This window comes from Passer montanus, unplaced genomic scaffold, assembly GCF_014805655.1.
Source record: "Passer montanus isolate IOZ18808 unplaced genomic scaffold, ASM1480565v1 scaffold115, whole genome shotgun sequence".
NCBI classification, from domain to species: Eukaryota; Metazoa; Chordata; class Aves; order Passeriformes; family Passeridae; genus Passer; species Passer montanus.
In genome coordinates, this window is record NW_024358167.1 from 439,665 (window position 1) to 462,349 (window position 22,685).

General features: G+C 50.4%; 1 protein-coding gene across 2 annotated transcripts; it reads right to left on the reverse strand.

The window, feature by feature from the left end:
- Nucleotides 1-355: 355 nt before the first annotated feature.
- Nucleotides 356-21,373, reverse strand: CUNH3orf70 (chromosome unknown C3orf70 homolog). Of its 2 annotated transcripts, XR_005626306.1 has the most exons (3): nucleotides 21,097-21,373; nucleotides 2,680-3,460; nucleotides 356-806 (listed from the first exon to the last, which is right to left on the reverse strand). XR_005626306.1 is itself a non-coding variant. In XM_039696937.1 (2 exons), exons 1-2 carry the CDS (start codon nucleotides 21,269-21,271, stop codon nucleotides 2,907-2,909), a joined length of 729 nt encoding a protein of 242 aa, XP_039552871.1. In that variant the 5' UTR covers nucleotides 21,272-21,373; the 3' UTR covers nucleotides 356-2,906. The 2 variants fall into 2 exon arrangements, 1 of the variants encoding a protein (XP_039552871.1); XM_039696937.1 differs by having other exon boundaries at nucleotides 356-3,460.
- Between the last annotated feature and the right edge of the window lie 1,312 nt (nucleotides 21,374-22,685).

Below are 22,685 nucleotides of genomic sequence, written 5' to 3' on the forward strand. Positions count from 1 at the left end.
CAGTGCCCTGAGGTGCCTTGTGTGCTCACCTCCTGCCCATGAGCAGAACTACCATGGGATGTGTCCAGCCTGCAGCCACACCTGGGCACAGATAAGTCAGGGAGCTGACTTTGGTCACACATCAGCTGGAGCAGCTCTTTCCAGGTGAGTCAGAGCTGGGCCGTGAGGCTGCCCACCAGCCCCAGCACTTACCAGGGCCTGGTGTGCTGCCCCTGCTTATGCCCTTCATCTCCCTGGCTCCGGGGCTGTGTCAGGGGCTGCCATCTGGAGCTGTGAGCAGCCCTTCCTTTGCTGGAAGTCTCGCAGTGCTTCTCTCTAGCACGGCAAGCACACAGGCAGTTAGGACAAGCAGCAGGCCAGTTGTTCAGTATTTTATTCAAGAGGAAATATACACACACCTCTCCCTGGCAGGGGAGCAGCCAGCCCAGGCATGGCTGCAGCAGCACGGCCACGCCCGTGCTTGTGCAAAGGAAGGAGCCTGGTTCTCCTGGAGCGCTGGGAGCCGGGTGTGTGATGGGGCAGGAGATCCCTGCGCTGGGCCCTGCCCCAGCAGCCCCAGCACTGCCCAGAGCGCCGCTGGCCTTTGCCAGGAACAACAGGAGGAAGAGGCAGCTTATTGTGCTTAAGACATCTGAACAAATCCTGGGTAGGAGACACTCACAGCTTGTGGGTATTGCTAATTACTTACAGTTAAGAAAGAATGGATCCTGACGGGGACAGGACCCTGTGGAGTCTCTGCCACCAGCACCCCCCGAGGTCACGGCGCTCCCAGCCTGAGCCTGGGCAGGGCTGCAGCTCCTGCTTGCCTGCAAACAAGGTGAGCTGTGCTGGGCAGGGGCGTCCTGCTCACGTTCCCTGCCCTTGGTGCCCCAGGGAGAACTGGCGAGGAGCTCCCTGCCCTTGGGAAAGGCTGTGCTGCGCCAGCCCACCCTTCCTGCCTGGGAAGAAGAAGCTGTTCCCAGGGGAGGAAGAGCCTTCCTCTCTCCGGGAGGAAAGCTCTGAGGCCAGGCATGAGAGTGAGCTCGCTCAGCTCTCCACTCAGGTTACAATTGAAAGGTTAAATATGAATAAATGCTGTAGGTTTATACATAATGTTTCCTTCTACCTATGGAATGTGTCTGAATGGTCCAAAGACACCAAAAATGTTGTTAGAAACTGTAGTTAGCCAAGAAAGACAGCCCTGCCCTTAAAAATGAAATAAATCCTATTTAGTTTTACTACAGCCTTTGTTTAAATGCCCTCAGAAAAACAGAGTATTTTCAGGTGCCTTGTGAGAATGTATCCGTTCATGCAATGGCCCAAGTTCCTCATTTCACAAGCATTGCACATTTTTATGTAAGTCATCAAAACTATAAAACCTATTATTTTTGTCTGAAAGTCTTAGTCTAAAAAGTACAGCATTACTTTATATCCACCCATGGAAACTCCTAGACGCGCATGTGCACAGACACACACTGTTGCCTAAATGTCTTCTAAAGATACTGATTACAAAGTGTATAAAATTGGGAATACATTGTCAGGATACAGTGAGAGATGAGCCACCCTCTACCACAGACTATAATCTAGGATCAGTCACTAACTGTACACGTTTTTACAGCCTTGGATTCACCAGGGACTTCTGAAACGCAAACAGCAACTACACAGAGAACGGCAGCACCGCTGCAGGAACACAGGAGTCACTGGCTCCAGCTCCATGGAGCTGGCTGGAATCTGAGTGACATTTGTGTTTCCTTCAAGCAGGGCTGAAACTGAACCTCCTGTGAGACAGCTCCACTACCAGCTGGGTGAGGGACCCCTGCTCCGAACCTGCTCCTGGACTGGCAGTGATGGAGCAGGAGCCAAAGCCTCCTCTCTCCGCTAGGATGACCTTAGGCTCTATTTTAACAATCTGACATGCCACTGAGACTGTGGGTCACTTCCCAGGGGCATCTCCACGCTGTCCCCAAGCTCTGCCGACACAGTGGTGTGGCTGGTAAAATTCTTTTTGTTTAAACTTTGTTATTCTTCAGGCAAATGCAGGCCCTGAGGCCATTTGGTCCTGAGTGTCCGGCACCAAAGAGCCCAGGAGGAGGCTGGGTGTTCGGAGGTAGTCGCTTCCTTCGCCTGTCCTGGAACTCCCCAGTCCAGTGTGGTATTGGTTAGATGGCCATGCCCCACCTATGCCTGCTCCCCTCCTGCCCACCTGCAAAAGCCAGACCCCTTCCCAAGATCCAGGCAGAGAAAAGGGACCAGGTGGATTCAGGTAACTCATCCCCCTCCAGAGCAAGACCTGCCTTCTCAGGAGATTTCAGAGCCTGGCATACCTCAGCAGCTGCTCGGTGCATAGCCTGGAGAAAAGTTGGAGGCACTTTGTGCATTCTCTAGCTTGCCATTCCAACCTGCTGGAAGCGTGGTGCCGACAGCCTTAGAGGAGGTCACACCAGCACTAGGGAAGAGGCTGGACAAGGCGCCAGGACAGACAGACGGGAGGAGCCTCGTGTAGCTGTTTGAGAAAGACTAAGGGCACCTCGGTTTGCTGCTCCAGGCGTGCACCCCCATGCTCTGAGGGACCCCTGCCAACAACCTGACAGGTGGAAACATCTCAAGTGGCACATCCTCGTGTGAGAAGTTGTGTGTGGGGTAACCCAGACCGACAAAAGGGCCTATTTCTGCTAGAAAAGTCTTAAGATTTGTCACTACCTTACGTGCAGACGTGGGAGAGCTGATCAGGCTGAGAACGTATTAAAATTGCTCAGGCTGCTGCTAGTTCACCATATGTAAGTCCTGTGACCGCGCTCCCATGACAGGAATCTGAAATATCAAGTGCACTGGAAAAAAGGGATTGTCAGAAAAAACAGAAAATAGAAATACTACAAAAGCAACATTACTGAGAAGGAAGTGGACTGAGCCGATGCCGACCTGTGTGGTCACACAGTGGTTTCTATAGTCTCAATCACTTCCATCTCACACTGCGAGGGCGACAGGAGCGGGCACTCGTCCGGCTCCCAGCTGCTATCCGGGCTGTAATCTTCCTCTGAGCTCAGCTCGGCCACCCCCTCCGTGTCCTCGTCACACGACTCCATGTAGTGAACCCCCACCGCGTTGATGCCCGAGTCCTCGGAGCTGGACGGGGACGAGCAGTGCTCTGGTTTTGGTGTATTGCTCTCCTTTGTGATTAAGGCATTGCGGACGGAGCCCTCGTCGGGCCGGGCCCGGTGCGGGGCGGGCGGCTGGCGCTGCACGTAGCACATCTTGCCGTTGATGCACTTGACGCGGTAGTTGTCGATGAAGAGGTCGGCGATGGTGCAGAACTGTGGCGCCTCGGGCGGCAGCGGCGGCTGGAACGCGGGAGCGAACTTGAGGAAGTGCTCGGTGAGCGACACCGAGATCTGGATGGTGTTGGGGGACTCCCGGGGGCGCACGGGGATCTCGGTGCTGGGGAGCTGCTCCACGGGGGTCATGGGCTGGTAGACGTATTTACCTGTAGGGACACAGGAGCAGCGTTTAAAGGTCTTTGGGTTGGAACAGGAGCGATGACGTTGACACTCTTGGACACCACCAGCAGTTCCCTGCTGGCAGCAGCTGCTGCTTCTCTTGTGGCCTCTGCACGTGTGGATCCTCTGACACCTAATGCTGCAGGTAATCACAACCTCCTGTACCCCCGTGCTGCTCCCCTCCCCGACCCTGCCTCAAGGACTGCTGTAGGACATGACTAACTGGAGAATTTACTCCAGGGCACAACTCCATAGCCACGAAGTGGGAAAGATGCCAAGTCTGCCCACCCCACTTTCTAGGAGAAAGAAAACGGACAAGATTCTCAGAGGCTTTTTTCCCCCACTGAACATAACATGTAAGTTCTAGCTTACATCTTTGCTCCAATGATCAAAATTTTATTATATTACTATTATTCCAGTAAGTCTCCTTGTCCATGATTCCACATTCTTTGTTTTTGGAGACTAAATCGTGTTTTTCCCTATTATAAACCAGAAGTTCATACATAACTATAATTAGAACTTTAAGGCAGAAAATAAGGGAATTTTCAAGCTTTTGGCATCTTGATTATGTGGTTAAGTAGTAAGAAAATAGGATTATGTTGGTTATATTGAGCAGAACAAAGTGTGAACTGAACATCTTCACTAACAGAAATAAATAAGAGAGCAGAAAATTGGGACTATGTCAGGAAAAACTGAGAAACCCCAGGCTATGCCTAAGAATGTAAAATGCTGCATTTTATTTGCATGAAGCCTCTGAAAGATTCATGTCTCCCCAGGGGCTCATCCGCTGGGAAAGCACAAATTTTCAGAAGCCTTGTGAGTAGCGGGGCTGTCGGAAGAGTTTTGCTGCGCGCGCTGCAGACCCTGCTTTGCACAGGCAGCAGATGCACCAAAGCATGGAGGGGCTGGGGGTGCCTGGAGCTCTCCAGCTGAGGGGCAGAAAGCTCCTGCAGTAAGGAAGGCAGAGTGCCGGTGTGTTTCCAGCTCACAGGTAGATGCAGCCTTTCCCCCTGAATTACCCATCCTTTGGAACATCGCAGAATGTTGGGAAGGACCTCAAAGACCACGGCGTTCCCATCCCCCTGCCGCGGGCAGGGAACCTCCTCCGAGACCAGGCTGCTGTGAGCCCCGGGGCAGGGCTCGCTCCCCCTCAAAGCCTCTCGGCAGCAGAGAATCCCCCTGGGAACCCCTCCCAGCCCGGGGAGCTCCGGGCCCACGCACAGCCTGTGCTCTGCCAGCTCCGGGACGTCACCGGGAACCTCGAGCACCGGCAAGGCTTTTCCCACCCCGCAGTGCTGCTGGAAGGGAAACGGCTCCTGTGAAAGGCGGCTGGGATTTCCAATCCCCAGAGCCCAAGGACAGGGAGTACAGCAGAAAGCGAAGGAAGAGCTCTGGAGTGTGGGAGAGGCTCCAGGCACGACGAGGGAAAAGCCCACCCGTGTGCCATGGCAGGAGAGCGCACACAGAGCTGGCAGCAGAGGGAAGTGTGTGAACAGCTTTGACCAGCTCCCCTCCAATACCTCATCCAATGTTCTCTCCCTACGCTCTGTGCTATGGTAATTGCTGACAGAGCCATGGGGGAAGCTCAGTGACAAGAAATCAAGCTTTTCCCCTGTCTGCTTATGGCTGGATGACAGAAAACACAAAGCCATCCTCTCCACTTGCCATCTCTGTACCACGATGTAGCTCCTAAACCTGCTGTGACTCAGAGGAATGAATGTTGGCATCCAGCAGCTGCGTGCTCCAGCCACAGGCAGAGCACAGCTCTCACTCCTCCAGCACAGATCCTTGGTTCTGGCGTCTCTGGGCAATGGGGTCCCTCGGAGGTTTCTCAAATCTTGTGGACAGAACTTCCCAGGGAAGCTCCTCACCCTCACAGCCACAGCAGCAGCCCACGGCTTCCTGCCATCTGCTGCTTCCCAGAAATCCTTCTGTGAAATTAGTGAACATTAAATATGCCACTGCCTTGCAAAGCCCCACAGCTGATGATTACTGTGCTGCTGGCTGGGATAGTGTCTGATAAATTCAGCTCATGGAAACTGAAGTGCAGCCTGTCCTTGCCTGAAACCACAACGCTCTATTTATCCATAGATTTGGAGGGCTTCTGAGTGGGCTCCTTTGACAACCAATGCTAAAATACAACCAGATACTGGTGAAAAACATTTCTGCAACTCAATTCTGTGCTGCCTCTATTGTAAGAGTCCAAGGAAGGGTCCAGTGAAGATTTTACCAGGATAAAGAAAAAAGGTCTCTGTACAACAGGACTCTGTTTTTCCACTTAAAACAGTGTCACCACATGCTGGCAGAAGACTGAGGGATGTTAGGAATAGAAAGTAAGGAAGCTTACAGCATGGGCATGGAATGGTAAAGCAAAGACTCCTCAGTTTGACTTTTTTGGTGTTTGTTTTTCCCTTTTTGGGAAAAGAAGAAGAGCGGTGGCCAGGTCAGCCAAGGAGTTCTGGGAGCTCAGCTGGTTGTTTCTCCACTGCAGCCACACACAGCAGCTCCCTGCATGTCTCAGGACTGCCCTGCTGGCACTAATTCCAGAGCAGGAGCAAAGAGCACAGGATTTCAGAGCCTGTCTGGGTGATCTCAAAGGGGCTGAAATGTTCCTCACGTTCCAAGGACAAGCTCTGCCAGGGTAAAGCAGGAAGCAGCCAACACACAGCAAAGAGAATTTTCTACATTAACTGATTTCTATATTTCTTTAGAATTCTGGTACAAGTTTGTCAAGTCTTATCCGGTTTTAGAGGCAATTTTAAACAGATTGAACTTGTTTCAAAACATGAGCAGGTGCTCAGAACTGGGACTGTCAGACTGGATTGTGGACAATGCTGTGCTTACAGCCTGTTACCATCCCTCACCCTACATAATGCATGGAAACACGTCAGCCAGGATGCAGCCCATGAAAAATAAATGCAGAAATTAGAAATAAGATTGCCCTCCACTCCTGCAGCTTGCAGGATTGCCAGGCTTTTTCACTAGAAATGCCCTAGAAGCACAAGTCCCCACATTCTCTTATAATCCACCTCAATCTGATCAAACACCCGTGGAAATCAACAGCAATATTTTTGCTGACTCTGAACAGCTGGCAACGATAAAACAGTACTTTGAGCACCTACTCTGCTCCATCCCATCTCATACACTAGATCAGAACTTATTGCCTATTTATTCCAAGTCACCTGAAGAACTCTGACTGCACTGTGCTGATGAACACTCCTGTAAATGACAGTGTTCTGCACAAATTCAGATCTCACACAAGACAACACATCCGAAGTTGTTTCCTGGGTCACTTCCCCACCACTGCCTACGTGGAAGGTGATGAAGGAAAAATACTGCATGTGTCAAACACATGTCTACAAATCAAACTCCAAATCATGTGAAAAGAAATTTGCTGCATTTGCAGAAGTTTGGGAAGTTGTTGTGCACTTTAAGAGCTGCTGTGAAGAGGTGTCACAGTTCTGGCTCTGCACTTCCACCACCGTGGCCAAAGGGCTCAGGGGAAACAAGAGCCTGCTCCCCTCCTGGAAACAGTGTGGAATCAGGCTCTGCCAGAATGACTGCCAAGGTAGGTCTTGGTTGTCCACGACAGCCACTGGCAGACAGGTGAGATGATGAAATGAGAGACCCCAGAAACAGGCTACACTAACCATTTGTCCCCTGAGCCTGCTCTGTGCTCAGGGCATTATCCCCACCAACACTGCTCCTCTGTCTGACCCCTCAAAGTGACAGCAGCTTGTGCACAACGAGAAAGGGACAATTGTTTCTCCATTTCCTCAGCTGGCCCTTGTGCCAGCACACAAACCAAATCCTCAGGGACCTGGCACACGCTACAGCCAACACTCAGCTGCAGAACAACTATTCAGCTGTGTGCAAGGAAGTGAGTGCTGGGCAGTGCTCATCTCCCTGGTGCTCTGTGCACAGAAATAGGATTTCTATTGCCAAACTGGATGGATGCTGTTCCCCAAAGCCTTGGCTCTGTGCTTCCAGTGAGCCTGCCAGCAGGCTAAGGCAGGATCCAGCAGAGCAGGGAGCTCTATCATCACCTGCACATCTCCAGTAAACTCAGGCAACTTGGAAAATTTTTTATGTTCGTGGCATTAATAAGCAGAACTCTGTGGCTGATTGACTGGAAGCTGTATTAGAGAGCCTCCTGCTTCCAGTACCCCAAATCAAGCTTTGAGAAACAAGCCATGAGGTCACTTCTCTCTGATTTTTTGCTAATTTGGCAGTCTGCATGCATCTTCACCAAACAGACACAAACCAGCAGCAATTTCTGTGGCTAATATGAAATAACTTAACCATGAAATAAGCAGAGGTGCAACTGGAAAATTCTTTTCCACTTCCCTCCATCCCAGCATTCTGGTTTACCTCTAGCACTCATTAATGTGCTTGACATATTGAAAAAAAAAGTCCAGCTTTCAGGAGGAAGGTTTCCTAGAACAAATTCTCAAATTTTACCCTCTCAAAAGGAGGACTCAGTCCTAATAAATAACACCATGAATTGCTCTGCACATCAGAAAATGGTAAGAGAGAGCTGTGGATTTTACGAGTCTAAGTCAGCAATACATACCATGGGTATTTGTTCACATGCAAGGCATTTAGACATCTATTAACTGAAAGAGAAAAGCTTTTTTTCATGTGTATTCTTCCCCCTGCAGCTGCTGGAACAAATATTTCTACAGCCTCCCATCTGCCAGCTCATCTATCTCCAAAAATCAGCAAGGTTAACAAAGACCTGCTACTTGGCAGCTACTGAATGTGACCTGGCTTACCTCAGGAACTGCTCCTGTGTGGGCTGAGCACGTGTGCAAGTCCCAAGGTGGGCTGAAGGTGAGCTGGCTCTGATCCCAGGGGAATCTCCGTGCCTTTGGCTGTGGTGGATGGAGGGCTGGAGCCCAGGGCACAGTCTATGGCTGCCCCAGGCCCCCTGTGAGGGTGTGGAGGGATGTGTCCTGTTCACCAGCAGGGAGCTGCTCCCCAAATACTGGTGACTTGGAGCTGCCTGAACATACACCTGTGCAACAGCCCCAGTAATCCTCCCTTGTGAAGTCCAATGGGATTCTCACTGCAGCTGTGCCAGACTTTGCTATTGCCACTCGCAACCCTGCCAAAAAATTCAGCTCACACGGGAGGGGAATTGGTCCCACTATGAAGAACATAAAACCCCTCTAATTAAATACCACAGCTCTGAAGGAGTGAAGGCAAAGGAAGCATTCATAATGCATGTGTGACAGGAGACAGCTCTGCCTTGGAGGGATCTGCATTATTCCAAGGAGAGCTCCCTGCACAGCTGTTCTGTGTGTGGAAACCTTGGAGATGAGCTTCTCCAGCACTGACTTTCCTCACACAAGAGACAGAGAACAACCGAGTGCTCTTCTGGTGGCACTTGTTCCACATCTCCTGGGTGTGGCAGGAGAGCCAAGGCTGGCTCTTGGGGAAGCACCAGGTGCATGTGCAGCTCTCTGGCAGGTGGCGACAGCTCTGAGCGGGAGTGGTCCAGTGCTGGCACAGAGACCCCAGGACAGTACAGAGATTGTCACACCCAGCTGGGCTTCCAGGGCCCCCCAGGAAGGCACAGGTTTGCCAGCCCAGCCAGAGGGCACGGGAAGGAACCAGCTAGGGGTTCATGGCTGGCACAGCAGAATCTTGGGGCAAGGGAGGGTCTCCTCCTTCACAGCCTGAGGCAAAGCTCACTGCACATCCTGGAGCACATCCTGGACAGGTTTATGGAGGGCACCCAGCATCCTCAGCCTCTGGAGGTGCCCACCACACCTGTTTGTTGCCAAGTGCCCAGCAGAGGGGAATTCCATTGGGAAGTGTGATGTTGGGCTGAGTACCTACCTGGGGTCATGGCCCTGCAGCCCTGCCAGCTGAACAGTGGCCAGAATGACTGCCCTGGCTCTCCTCCTCCTCTCTCCAGGTACATGCACAGCTTGGAACAACAAACCCTTGCAAACAAAGCTTGCCCTACCCATAAATACTCACCAAGGACTATCACAACTCCAAACTACACTTAGAGCACACTACTAACTTTTCCAGAGGGGTGAGAACAAATGGAAGGAGAAACCCAGAGCACATGTACAGATGGCACGTGTGAAAAACTGCACTGCTCACCCAGTCTGCTTTTCCTTGTGATGTATGGAATGGACATCATGTCATATCCAGCAAATCCTCATGGGCTGCATGGTGAACAAAAGATGTGGGATGAGCCACCAGAGGAAACGGAAGACATTTCAGGACACTGAGGCACTGCCAGATTGCCAGGCTCAAGTAGAGCTGAACTGGGCCATTGGTGGTTATACAAAGGCATAACTGAAATGATTGTCCACCTTGAAGAAGCCTCATAGATAAAGATATGCAGCACCTCGGTACAAGTGATATTTCTGCCTTACATTTTGTCCAAACAACTTTGAAAAAGCACTAAGATTGCTCAAACAAATTTCTAGTGTGGGGAAAGCAAACAGAACATTCTGCATACCTGCAGGAATTCTGGCAGAACTAGAAGGCCCCGTAAGGGATCACAGAAGAGACTCCAAGGGCACAAATCAGCTCAGCAAAGGAACAACAGAAAAAGCAGCCACACACCATGACCTGAGCAGGCTGGAAGGGCAGCAGGAAGGGCTGGCAGGCTGTGCCCTAACAGAAATGTATCACTGCAAACAGCTCCTTCTCACAGAAGCACCTCCATCCCAGCACTAATGAATCCATCCCATTCCAGACCCTATCCAAGCACAAGGAAGAAGCAGTCCAGCAATGTTTTGGCAGTGGCTGCCTAGGAGCAATTCCATACAGCTGCCAGCTCTCTCCTGTGGAGGTGTTCCCTCCCTGCTGTGCAGCCAGACAGCTGTGCCAGCCCCTGACTCAAGGCTTTTCACAGGAAACCAGCATAGAGTGGGGAAAAATCAGGAAGTTTTTCCTCATCAAATTTGTATTTTAATGCCCTTTTGTCTTGATCTGTTTTAAATACAAAAAGGATCATGACAGTACATGCTGTGAGCTGTCTAAGCCTTTGAGGAGTTTCTGTGCACATCAGCTTAAGAGCAGGTAACGTTTAAATGCAAACAGACCCCGGAGCTCCCTCCATCATCCCTGCTCTTTACTCTCACTGCTTACACGGATTTACTGGACTTAAAGAAAAAGCAGCCCTGAAGGCTTGAGAGATGCAGCCATAAACCCTCTTAAAGGGGCCGTATTTGCTCACTAACCATGGTAAGGAACAGAATAGCAGCACCCAACAAGGCAGAGAGCAGCAGCACACAGCACGTGTGTGTTCTGCAGGAGCTCTTTCCTCTCAGTAGCTGGAGAATGTCACCCATAGCACAGGTGCTACTCAGCCCAGCTCCATGCTGGGTTCCAGAAACACAGAAGCACAGGCATGGAAAGTGTGGCACAGCCCTGGTTGCCTCTGCCAGCACAGCAGCTGGGCAACACTACCCAAGCTCTGAATCCAAGGATATTCATCTTCCAACATCCCTTCCAAACCACCCCCAAAGGCCAGAACAGCCACTTCTTACACATTCCCCTGAGAAATTTTATCCCCCAAGTTACACTAGATATTTTTAAAATTCAGTAGAGAAAAATAGCAAAAAATGGCTTAGTGCTAAATATTTATTCTACAACCCCATCCCTGTGCACCATCTGCTCAAGCTTCAGCAGCCCATGGTTTCCATGCAGCCAGTCAGTGCACTGACAGGGAAACAAAGCAACATAAGCACAGCTCCATGTCAAACTACCCAGAAGACCATGGCATTGCTTGGAAATCAAAGGGAATGGAGACACAAGATCCAGTTGTCTTCAGGTGTGTGGTAGGTGCTGCAGGGGGGCACCCTGAGCCTCTGCATACAATGGAATGTTTTCTTGGGAATTCCCAAATAAGCAGAACAGCTCCCAAGGTTCTTGAAGGAAAAGTCCTCTCTAAAGACCTGCACTCTGCACCCACGGGGGACAGCTGGGGCAGGAGGCTGGGATTCACAGTTTGGGACAGACACATCTCTGTGGCCACAGTGTTTTCCTGGTGGCTGACAGGAGAAACAACGGCCATGGGACGTGCTGTACCTGTGCTGATTCCTTCCTGTGGCCAGAGCCCAGGATCTGCTGACACATCATCTGTGCAGTTGCTGTGTGGGAGCAGGAGCCTTCAGGCTGGACAGCAGCACGTTCTTCAGTGCTGGGAACAGGCTCCCTACACACACCACCCTCTGTTAACCCAGCGCTGTTCCTGGTGCCTCAAGCACATCTCCATTCACACACCATTCAAACCAAGCTATTTCTAGCACAAGCCTCTACAGAACCCATTTGTGGGGATTTTAAAGGACTGCTCTCCCTGCTTCTGCATAAAACATATCACCTGGAGCTGAGGAGTGCAAGTATGGGACCAGTGCTCTCCTTGGAGGGGTGTGGGATCCAGCAATGCTCTGCATCAATGTACAGAAGCCAAAGTACCACCACTGGAGGTGCAGCAGTGTAGATCACATTGAGCCCTTGTGTCACACAGTGCCACTGCATGACTTGGAGCACCTGGACAGCACAGCTGGGAGCACAAACAGCTCTCTGCTGTGCCAGGGTGAGCCAGTGCTGGCAGAGTGAGAGCACCACCCTCAGCTTCACATCCAGAGAGGCAAGATCCCACAGGACCAGCTGCAGAATGGCTCCTGTGCCAGCAGATCGAGGTCTAGTGGCACAGGGAGGAAAAACAAAGCAAAAGGTGAGTGTCTCCTTCCACCTGCCCTGCCTACAGCTGGGCTAGTGCTGGTGGACTGCAAGAGCTGGTCAGTCCACCCTGGCACACCTGATGCTGCCCCAACCTGAGGGAGGGAGTGAGGGAGGGAGTGTGGGAGTGTGCAAACACTTGGAATAGGGCTCAGGCCCAGGAAAGCACTGAATGCAACCAGGCAGCTACACAGCATGGAGCACCCAAGCACCCTGCAACAGTTACAGGTGAGCACCAGCATCATGTGTGGCAGCAAGAGGGACAGACAGAGCCTGGCACACAGAGCCTGGCACAGCAGGGAGTCATTTCAGGGCTGGGTGCAAGCACACAGCCAAACAAGCAGCTTCCAGAGCAGACGTGTGGGCTCTTGAGCTCCGCAGCCACCAGTGAGAACAAGAATACAAATGCATGCCTCTTGCTGAAATTGTTTTACAACGTAGGTTACATATAAATTCCAACTGTTACATGGCCTAAATTAAAGTATGGCTATGTTAAAAACAAGACCCAGTTGCCAAGCAATCAGTTTTCACTTTCCCAGTAGGTTTTTTACTTCCCTCTATGTGAATATACTCAGCTATTGGCAAAAACATCTCCAAATGGCACGAACTGCACTTCTTGAGTTCTGTGATCAGTCACTACATAAAAATTGATTAGTGGAAGAATCAAAGCCATTATGAAAACATACTCTGTATCTTGTGGGCAGATAAATTCATGGAGGTGCTGGAAGAAAAACCACAACACATTAAACCAGAGTCACTTTATATGCAGAGAGAGAGAGATGTTCTACCTGGAATCCAATCTACTGCCAACCAGCTTTTGCATTAGTATAAGCTTGTGCCATCCATCAGCAGCTAAGCCCACACTGTCACAGCTCTCGAGAGTTTGGGAACATCTTACACTGTTTGTGAGTAAAGCATTTTGCTTTTTATCCTTTACAGAAACACAAATTTCTAGTAGAGCCTCACCAGTGTAAGGCTGTGCAGAAATAAGTTAGCAAGGCTGGCAGTGAGTCATGAAGTGTACAGCAGCACTGTTAAATCGAGAGCCATTACATAAGAACACCCCAAGATGCCCCTGCTCCACAAGCCCGCCTGCTGGCTGCAGCAACACGAGCGGTGACAAAACATGTTCTTGATGAGCACACAGGTGCTGCCAGGAAATTGGAGGTCCTGTGCCAAGCACCTGAGAGGCCCCCTCAGTGCTTCCAGCACTCCTGAGCAGTGTCAGCTCTGCAGACCTGCAGGATGGAAGTCACAGCAACGACAACCTTGTGACTCAGTCTCATGGGACAATGCAAGGCTATGACCACAGGCTGCCAGTTAAGAGCCGTGAAACATCCATCAAGAGCCACAAGGGGAAGGATGTGACAGCAGGCACTTTTGCATCGGGCACTGGCATTAAGCAGGCTCGCAGATCCAGGCTGGCAAACAGATTCCCTCACCTGCAGAGTCCAGGAAGGAAGCCACACGCTCGCCACAGGCGCTGTGCTCCATGCAGATTTTATCTTTAGGCTGTTCCTCCGCAGTGACAAAAGTGCCAGCAGCCTCTCACCAGCAGGAAGCCCTCTGAGCAGGAGCACAGGCCCAGCCCTCACTGTGCAGGGGTCAGGACACCCTGCATTCACAGACAACCCCACCAGCTGACGAGACACAAGATTAATGAACTTTTGCTTCAGAAGTACTTGCTTGTGGTAGGAAGCATCCTGAGCCTTGTCCTTTCAGGTTTCTCAAAATCAGCACTTAACCCTTCAAGGAGCCACAGAGGAAGGGTGTCAGTTATCTGCCACTCTCAGAGGCTCTTACCAGCAGATCACTGAGTTTCGGGCAAGCAGATAAAATTATTTGTGAATTTTGCCTCTCAGGTGGACAGACAGATTACAAAACAGTCTCACAGTCATGTATGACAAAGAGATTTTGTCTGGTAGGAAGTGTTCAGGTACACAGATCCCCTTTTCTTCAACTTTTGGAGAAAGAAGTACAGTGATTTCTGTTCAATCACGCATGAGCTGTACAAGAGTTAGTTCTATGAGACACACTAAGCAAGTAGCCTGAATTCAGAGATTTTCCAGTGGTCTAATTCTGTTAAGTGATATCTGCACCTTTGTTAATAACAACAGAACATGCATGTCTCTAAACACTATAGTAAGGATTCAAAATGAATGGCAGCATGTTCTTCCAGAGGCACTGACATTCCCACAGGGTGCAAGGAATCAACACATGTGAGTTCTCTTATCAATGGTACATTCATACTGTGATTTCCAGATTATAACTAAAACCTGAGGAACAAAATCCCATCCAGGTCTGGAATGGTGCACCCATAAAAACTGGCAGTGCTTTCCCTTAGAGTAACACTTCAGAATATATTAAGCTGACATTCTTTCCTTAGTTGTGTACAGCTTAGTGAAACGAAGTTGGAATATCATAGCTCTTCAAAATACAGGTGAAGAGAAGATCTTACACAGCCACAGGCAACAAATCCTCATTAAAAGTCTTTTCCCATTACAAGCTGCAACATACACCTTTCTGCAGTTTCTGCCTGGCACTCAGCATGCCTTGAGATTTTGGCTGGCAGGAAGTATTTTGGTACACAGGTCCCTTTTTCTTCAACTTTTGGAGAAAGAAGTACAGTGATTTCTGTTCAATCACACATGAGCTGTACAAGAGTTAGTCCTATGAGACACACTAAGCAAGTAGCCTGAATTCAGAGATTTTCCAGTGGTCTAATTCTGTTAAGTGATATCTGCACCTTTGTTAATAACAACAGAATGTCTCTAAACATTATAGTAAGGATTCTAAATGAATGGCAGCGTGTTCTTCCAGAGGCACTGACATTCCCACAGGGTGCAAGGAATCAACACATGTGAGTTCTCTTATCAATGGTACACTCATACTGTGATTTCCAGATTATAACTAAAACCTGAGGAACAAAATCCCATCCAGGTCTGGAATGGTGCACCCATAAAAACTGGCAGTGCTTTCCCTTAGAGTAACACTTCAGAATATATTAAGCTGACATTCTTTCCTTAGTTGTGTACAGCTTAGTGAAACGAAGTTGGAATATCATAGCTCTTCAAAATACAGGTGAAGAGAAGATCTTACACAGCCACAGGCAACAAATCCTCATTAAAAGTCTTTTCCCATTACAAGCTGCAACATCCACCTTTCTGCAGTTTCTGCCTGGCACTCAGCATGCCTTGCTCTGTGCACAAACATTCTGTCCGGATACATGGACTTAACAGGATGAATGTTCAAATCCTTTTCACAGCAGAAGTAAATTCAAAATGCCTATTTGTCCAGGATTTGTGTCATTCTCCCTCTAGACCAAGCTGTGTTTTCTGGGAATTCCCAGCCCTACTGCTCCTAGCCCCGCTACTCCACTCCACTTTTGAAGAAAAGTGGAAGAAAAATGCAGAAAAATGTACGAGCTCCTCCAAATACTCAGAATTTCAGACACAAGCATGTTACAACTCCCTTTCCCTGTTTATCCAACAAACCAGTCATCAGGATGTAGTTTTGCCCTGTGGAACAGTAGTGCTGGAAATTCAAGTTGCCATCCCCACTGCCAGGCTGGCTGCTTCCAGTGCACATCACCATCTGCAGACAGGGACACACAGAGCACTGGGGCACTGCGGCCCTTCTGCTCCCTCCTGGATGTGGAAACGACTTTTACAGCCACCAAAAACCAGTGTAAGGAAAACCCATTGGAATAAGAGCAAGGTTTTTGGAGATGTACAGTGCATGCTGTGCTGCAGAGCACCCTAGTCTGTGGCTGCTCCTCTAACACACAGGGATTGACAGACACTGGCTGCAGGCAGGCACAGCTCCTCTTCAGACCCCCAAGCCCTATCAGGATGCACCTGAATTCCTCCCCATACCATCTCAGCTCACTTACAGCTCTGTCACAGGAAAGCAGGGCTCCCTCACTGATTCCCTCCTCATCATTCCCACAGGCAGACTGGGGTCTGAGTAATTACATGGGCTTGGGAGATTGTCAGAGGCCCTGCTGATGGCTTCTGTCGCTGGAGAGGGGCAGACACACCTTGGAAATGCTGCTGGTGTGCACAGAGATACTGAAATGCTGCACACATCACTGTGTGGCAGGGGAAATGCCTGCACCTGGGCCAGGTGTGTACCTGCCAGAGAGCAGGCAGGAGCTGCCATGGACACACACCACATCTTCTCCCTGGAAAAGGTTTAATTAATCAAGGATGGCCTTGACAGATAACTTTCACCAGCTTTGCGTGACAGACATCAAATTCCTTCATTTTAAAATGTTATAAAAGAAAGCTACTAGTGATTCAAGCAGAGACGGATGCGAGGAGCAGTATCAGCTCAGAGCACAGCCAGGTGCAGTGACTGTGCTGGTTTGGCTCGTTCCCTGGCTGCTGCTGTGGGCAGTGGATAAGGGACAGCCCCCTCCCCTGGCCAGCACACAGCTGGCACTGATGAGACCCCAGTCACAGGGACTCTGCCTCTGCTGGGTGCCCTCAGACACTGAGAGGAAGCAATGGAGCTCTAGGAGCCAAGAGAAATCCTGGGCTGCCTGTTCAGGTGAACCACAAATGTGAATGTACTCTACACTCCCAGAATATTGCTAGCATGGCCAAATTTAGAGAAGCCCTTCTCCCCAAAACCACCCAGCAAACACATGCCCTTTGTGGCATGCCACCCATCACACAAACCCATTTTCTCCTCTTGGCTGAAAAATGCCAGTTCCTTGGATCTCTTGCCAGGCCTGCCTGACCTCGTGCAGAACCTGCCAGGTCTGGCTGCAAACTCCAGCCCAGCAGTGCCATAATTGATGATGCATGCCAGGGAGTGGGAAACCAATCCAAGGCACACCTGCAAGTGCTATCCACCACCCAGCAAACTGCAAGGCTGGGGGAGCAGGTGTATTTTTAAAAACCTTTCCTGCCACCACGATCTTATTCTTGCCTGAGCCTAGCAATATGTTCCCTTCCTGGCCCCCCAATGGAGATCTCACACTTTCCCCATGCTTGGTTTGTTTTCTTGTAAAGGTTCCAAACAGCTGAACCTGTAGAAGTGGTGGAACTGAAATTTATTTGCTGCATTTACTTTTCAATATAAGATATGCAAGAGGCTTTAAGGAGATAAAAGCTTGCTCTTTTGATGCTGAATGGGGTGGGGGGGAAGCATAGGAAGGCTAATACAAGGTGGCACAATTACTGTCTATTGATGCAAATGCTGTGGAACCACGATTCATCATGTATTATTGATAATTGCAGCATAATGTACCGAGGGGTTTGCAGGGTGTTTAACAGAATGCAAGATATTCAGATTACAAATGAACCCAGTTGCAAGAGAATGCTCTTAATTGTATCAAGCACGATGCCTTCTCTCACAGTTAATTCTTAGGAAGTAAAATTAGCGAAAGTCAAAGTCCTGCTGTCAGGTCAGGACAGATGCAGCCCCGAGGATCTGATCCTTTCTGACATAAGCAGGTACCACCTCACAGCCAGCAGCCTCACAGCCAGCATCAGTGCAAATCACAGCTGCAGTGGAAATCCCGAGGTGAGGAAAGGGAGGCAGGCACCTTGCTGCAGACCTGCCTCTGGCATGTTTTCTCTGGCTCTGGAGAAAGTAGATCAGAGTAATTTAAGGCTCTCAGCTTGCATCTAATAAACAAAACCTCCCAAGGCAGTCAGAGGGGAGGAAGGTGAACAGGGGGCTGCCACCCTGGCAAGGGGAATGCCTGCAGGACACAGAGCAAGCAGGAGAAATGTGTAGTGGGACAAACACAGGGGCTGAAGTAAAAACACCTCCTGGGCCAACACCTTCTTCCCTGCTGGGAAAAGGACTCTGAGGCTTGAGCCCTCATCCTGCTTCCACAGGGAGACTGGAGTCAGCAGCAGCCAGGGGAGGGGTGTTGAGGACAGTGCAGCAGCAGGGACGAGGTGTCCCTGCACTCTGGGCAGAGCACAGCAGCTCCAGTGACACCCAAGACACCCCACACACCCCATCCCAGCCCCACCAGCACACCCATCCTGCACGTCTTCCATGCACCTCCTATGGAGGCTGTGCCTGGGTTCAGAGCTCCCCATGCACAGGAGTGCATTAGAGAAACACCACACTGGGAAATCTGCTCTCCACCAAGCCCAGAACAGACTGAAAAGGACCTAAAATGAACTGCAGGCTTAGACAAGTCATAGAGGCACCCAGGGCAGCTGAGGCTCTCGGAGCTGTTTGGATACAGCAGTCAGTCTGTGATCTCCCTGCCAGCTGTTATTGCCATTTTATGGACAGAGAAGTATCAGAGGTAAAGAGAGCGCCTGCAGTACTGCTCACTTCTGAGCATGCCAGCCACAACGGCTTTGGGAATTCAGACTGGGTTCCTTCTCAATTATTCCTTCCATAGCCAAGTGGCTCTGCAACGCTAAATTGCTTCTGTCACTGAAGTAAGCAGATGTGATTCTGAATACACATGAGGAGACAATCTTCTCATCACGGCATGGTGAGTTTTTGTAATTTCTCAGTGTAAGTGCACTTTAACTGAGTTGACATTCTCGAGGACCTTGGCCACTGATGGAAAATAATACTTCAATAGCTCTTTTAATTGATGTAGAGTTTCCTGTTCCCCAATAAAGCTCTTAAGAGTCACAGAAAAGCACTTTCAAGAACCCTCTGAGGATTCCCAAGTCAGTATTACAGCACTGAGTTTATGCAAGGTAACTCCCAATACTGTTTAATTACATCTCTGACCTCTATACAATTTCCCATTATAGACCTCATTCTTACCCCTTTTAAGTCCAACTCAACTCATTCCACAGGAACAGGATACAAAGAGATCCTTAGCTCTGAAATTTGCATTAGGAAATGAGGGGCAAGAAGGGAGCGCGCTTCACCATGGCTTTCAGAAGATTAAACAAGGCAGTGAAGTGTGTGACTTCCTTTAAAATCTTCCATTTAAAATCCTGGTTTATTGAGGCAAAAGTATCTTAACTTTTCCTTAGCCATAAAGGAGGAATTGAGAAGGAAGTCTGTACTTCTTGCAAATGCTGTAACTATTTTTAAATCTTATAATTGCCACACAGAAGCAAAGGGTTGGATGGGATCTCAAGTGGTCTTTCCAAGAGGGAAGCAGCTCCATGTAATGCCTAAGAGACACCAGTCTAAGCCTTCCCTGAAGCACCATGACTCTTCACCTTCTCAAGTACTCTGTTCCCCTGCTGCATTTCTCTTTCTAATTATGATATTTTCCCATATCCAAACATGAACTCTCCTGGTCACAGGTAAGAGATACCTGGTTATCTGCCACCTCTGAGGACTCCAACACAGCTGCTCTACAAGGCTCTTTGCAAAGCTCATCAACCCTTCCTTTCTCCCTCCCTCAATCTTTTACAGCTCAAACAACCCTTTCTTTGGCACCCCCTTGTAAAGCATATTTTTCTAAGCTGATCTCTGTGATCTCCTCCCCAGTTCTCCTACAGCTCTATAAAGTGCAATGCTCCAAGCTCAGCCCATCAGCCTGGTTTCCTCATCACTGAGCTGAAGAGACTAATTAAATTGCACACTTGCCATGCTCCTGGTAATGCATCCCAAAGCGAAGGCTGGGGTTCTGGGTTTGTTTTTTCTGCCACGCAGCCCTCCCGCTGCTGAGGCACAGGCAGTTTGTGATCCATCCTAATCCCCAGATTCCTCTCTGCAATCGCTTCCCAGTTCCATGTTTGACTTCCCCATGCCAGGACCATTCCCAGATGATTTTGGGTAACATCTCCAGGTTATAAGCACCACTTTGAGCTCTGATCCAGAGTGCTCATAAGCTTTTATATCTTGATGGTGGCCACAAATAACTGAGACCAGGGAAATGTTGGGAAGAATCTAGGTCATAACCTTTGTGTTACTGATGAAATGCCAGTGTCTCTGTCCCTGTGCAACAGGTGACTGTGGCACCTTCTCACACAGCCAGTTGTGCCACACAGGGCACAGACAGAAGAAAACCTTTTGTCCTGAACTGCTTTCAAAGGAATCCCAAATCAAGGCAAAAAACCTGAAATGCATATTTAACTGATATAGAAGCTTTCATTCAAACAAAAGCTGGCTTTTGGGGCAGCCCCCTTTCCGTGTGAAACAAAATTTGCAAAAAGTCTGTGAAGGGGAATCCGTGAAGGTGACTAAATTGCATGGAGAGATGGCAATGGTAATGGATTTAAAATGAGAATGGGATATCCAGGGACACCTTCAGCAGCACCAAGTAACCCTCACATAAGGGTCCAGTGTTAACCTTGACCATCCAAGCTTTAAGCTCTCCAGAACACAACACGACCCAAGTAAATGGCTCCATCACCATTTCCTGACCTCGCATCAACACGCTGCTGGGAAAGCCTGCTGTTCAAAGCTCTACGTGATTAATTATTCATCAAACTATGTTTGGACATCCACAGTTCAATCTCAGCCTCCATGATTAGATACATCAGGATCTTGAATACTGATAATAAAGTCGTTGGGCGCCTTTTCACCAGAGTTGGCTCAATACTGGATTTTGAAGCTATCTGCTATATATAGCCTAAAGCAGTTACCTCTCTGCTCAAAGGGGTTTATGCTTGTAACAAGAAAACCATTAGCACCGAGAATGAAGTGGCTGGTGCGAAGGACAGCGGTGCCCAACCAACGCCACAGCCCACCCTGGGGCCGGCTCAGGGGGGAGAGGGGCACTGGGACTCCAGGCCCCGAGAGAACTCTCCGGGCATCGCCACTGCCGCTCCTACGGCAGCGGCACCCGAGGACAGGGTCCCGCTGGGGCCGCCTCGGCACGGACAGCTCCGGGAGCGCGCTGCTCCTGGCCGCGGGACGGGACGGACGGGACGGGCGGTGAAGCAGCGCGCGGGACCGCCAGGGCATTGGGGCCGGCCGGGATCGCGCCCCCCGCCCGCGCCCTCGCCCCCTCACTCACAGTGGCACCATCCCAGGTGGCAGCACCAGTGCAGGCGGAAGCAGCGGCCGTGGCTGTGGGTGGCGCAGAGCGAGAGCCCGTCGCAGGGCTGGAAGTCGGGTCTGCCCGCGCAGCTGCGGGCGAGCGCCTGAGCCTCGTCCAGCTTCTCGCTCTTCGCCGCCGCCGCCCCGCTCATGGCGCCGCCGCTCCGCCCGCAGCCCCCGCGCCGCAGCGGCCAGAGGAGGAGGAGAAGGAGGAGGAGGAGGTTGAGGACGAGGAGGAGGAGAAGGAGGAGGAGGCCCCGCGGCTGCAGCGCCCGCTGCCGCTGTCCTCGATGGCCGTACCTTCCGATGGCTCTGTCCCTCGATGACCGTGCCCCACGGTGGCAGTGCCCTGCGGTGGCCGTGGCCCCTCATAGCTGTGTCCGCGATGGCCGTGTCCGCGATGGCGAGGTGCCCTGGCGGCCGAGCCCCGCGATGGCCGTACCCCTCGATGGCTGTGTCCCCATGGCTGTGTCCCCCGGCTGGCTGGGAGGGTGACCCGCGGGCTGCCCCGCGCGGCAGGGCGAGCCCGGCACGGTGCCCGAGGGCGCTGCCGGCAGCCGTGGCCGCTGTGATATTCCCTGCTTTCCCAAGGCGCTCGCAGCGGCCGGAGCGCACGGGCGGGAGCGGCCAGCAGCCCCGGCAGAGCGAACCCCGCTCCCAGCAGGGCTGTGGGCCGGCTGCCAGGCTCCCCCGAGCGCTCCCCGGCCGTGTGGAGCCCCTCTCCAGACACCACCGGATTGATGAATGGGATGCGGGCACTCTGGCTATGGACAGTAGCCTCCTCCGGGGAGCGTGGGCAGCAGGCAAGCAGCGATCTGGGGCGCTCCGAGCGTGCAGCCCTTTTGCTAGTCTGTGAGACAGGTGGGCACAGATCACCCCTGCAGTGCCAGAGCCAATGGAGCAGGACACAGAGCTGCTTGCACACGTGGCCCGCAGCACAGGCAGGTTTTAGTTGTTTTTTTTTCATCATGCTACTTAATCTAATTCAGAAACCCATTTCTTTCTAAGCACACAGTGATTTAAAAAAAAACCTGATAAACTTCGTCTTTCATTTTGTAAAATAATCAGTAGATATCCTTTTGGTTAATAAATATATGAAAGTGTATTGTTATTTTCCAACAATTATATCTTTAGGCCAAAATTCAAGTTTGGATTTATCTTGAGCCCTGGCTACATTATTTGTTTCCTAAGTATGGTGGTGGACTTGTTTCCCTGCTATGTTTGAAAGAAAATTGCAGTTTTATTGCTGCTCTGCTCAGCACTGGGAGTTGAAGTCAGCTTTCTGTTAGAACAGAAACCAAATGGTCATTTTCATAGTCCCTTATCTTTGTACGGTACCCAATAGCTCTATATCAGAAAATGTCAAAACATACTTATTTTTCTGTGTTCTCCAGAATATTCCCAGACAGTTCATATGGGGTCTGTCCTTGGATAGATCCCAGAGGTGTCCCCATCCTATACACTCTCCTGAAGGTGTGCTGAGAGAACCATTTGCTTCTTGCCAAATAAGAAGGGCTTAAGAACAGCCAAGGTGATGTTTGGCTGTGATCAGCTCCACACTTTATG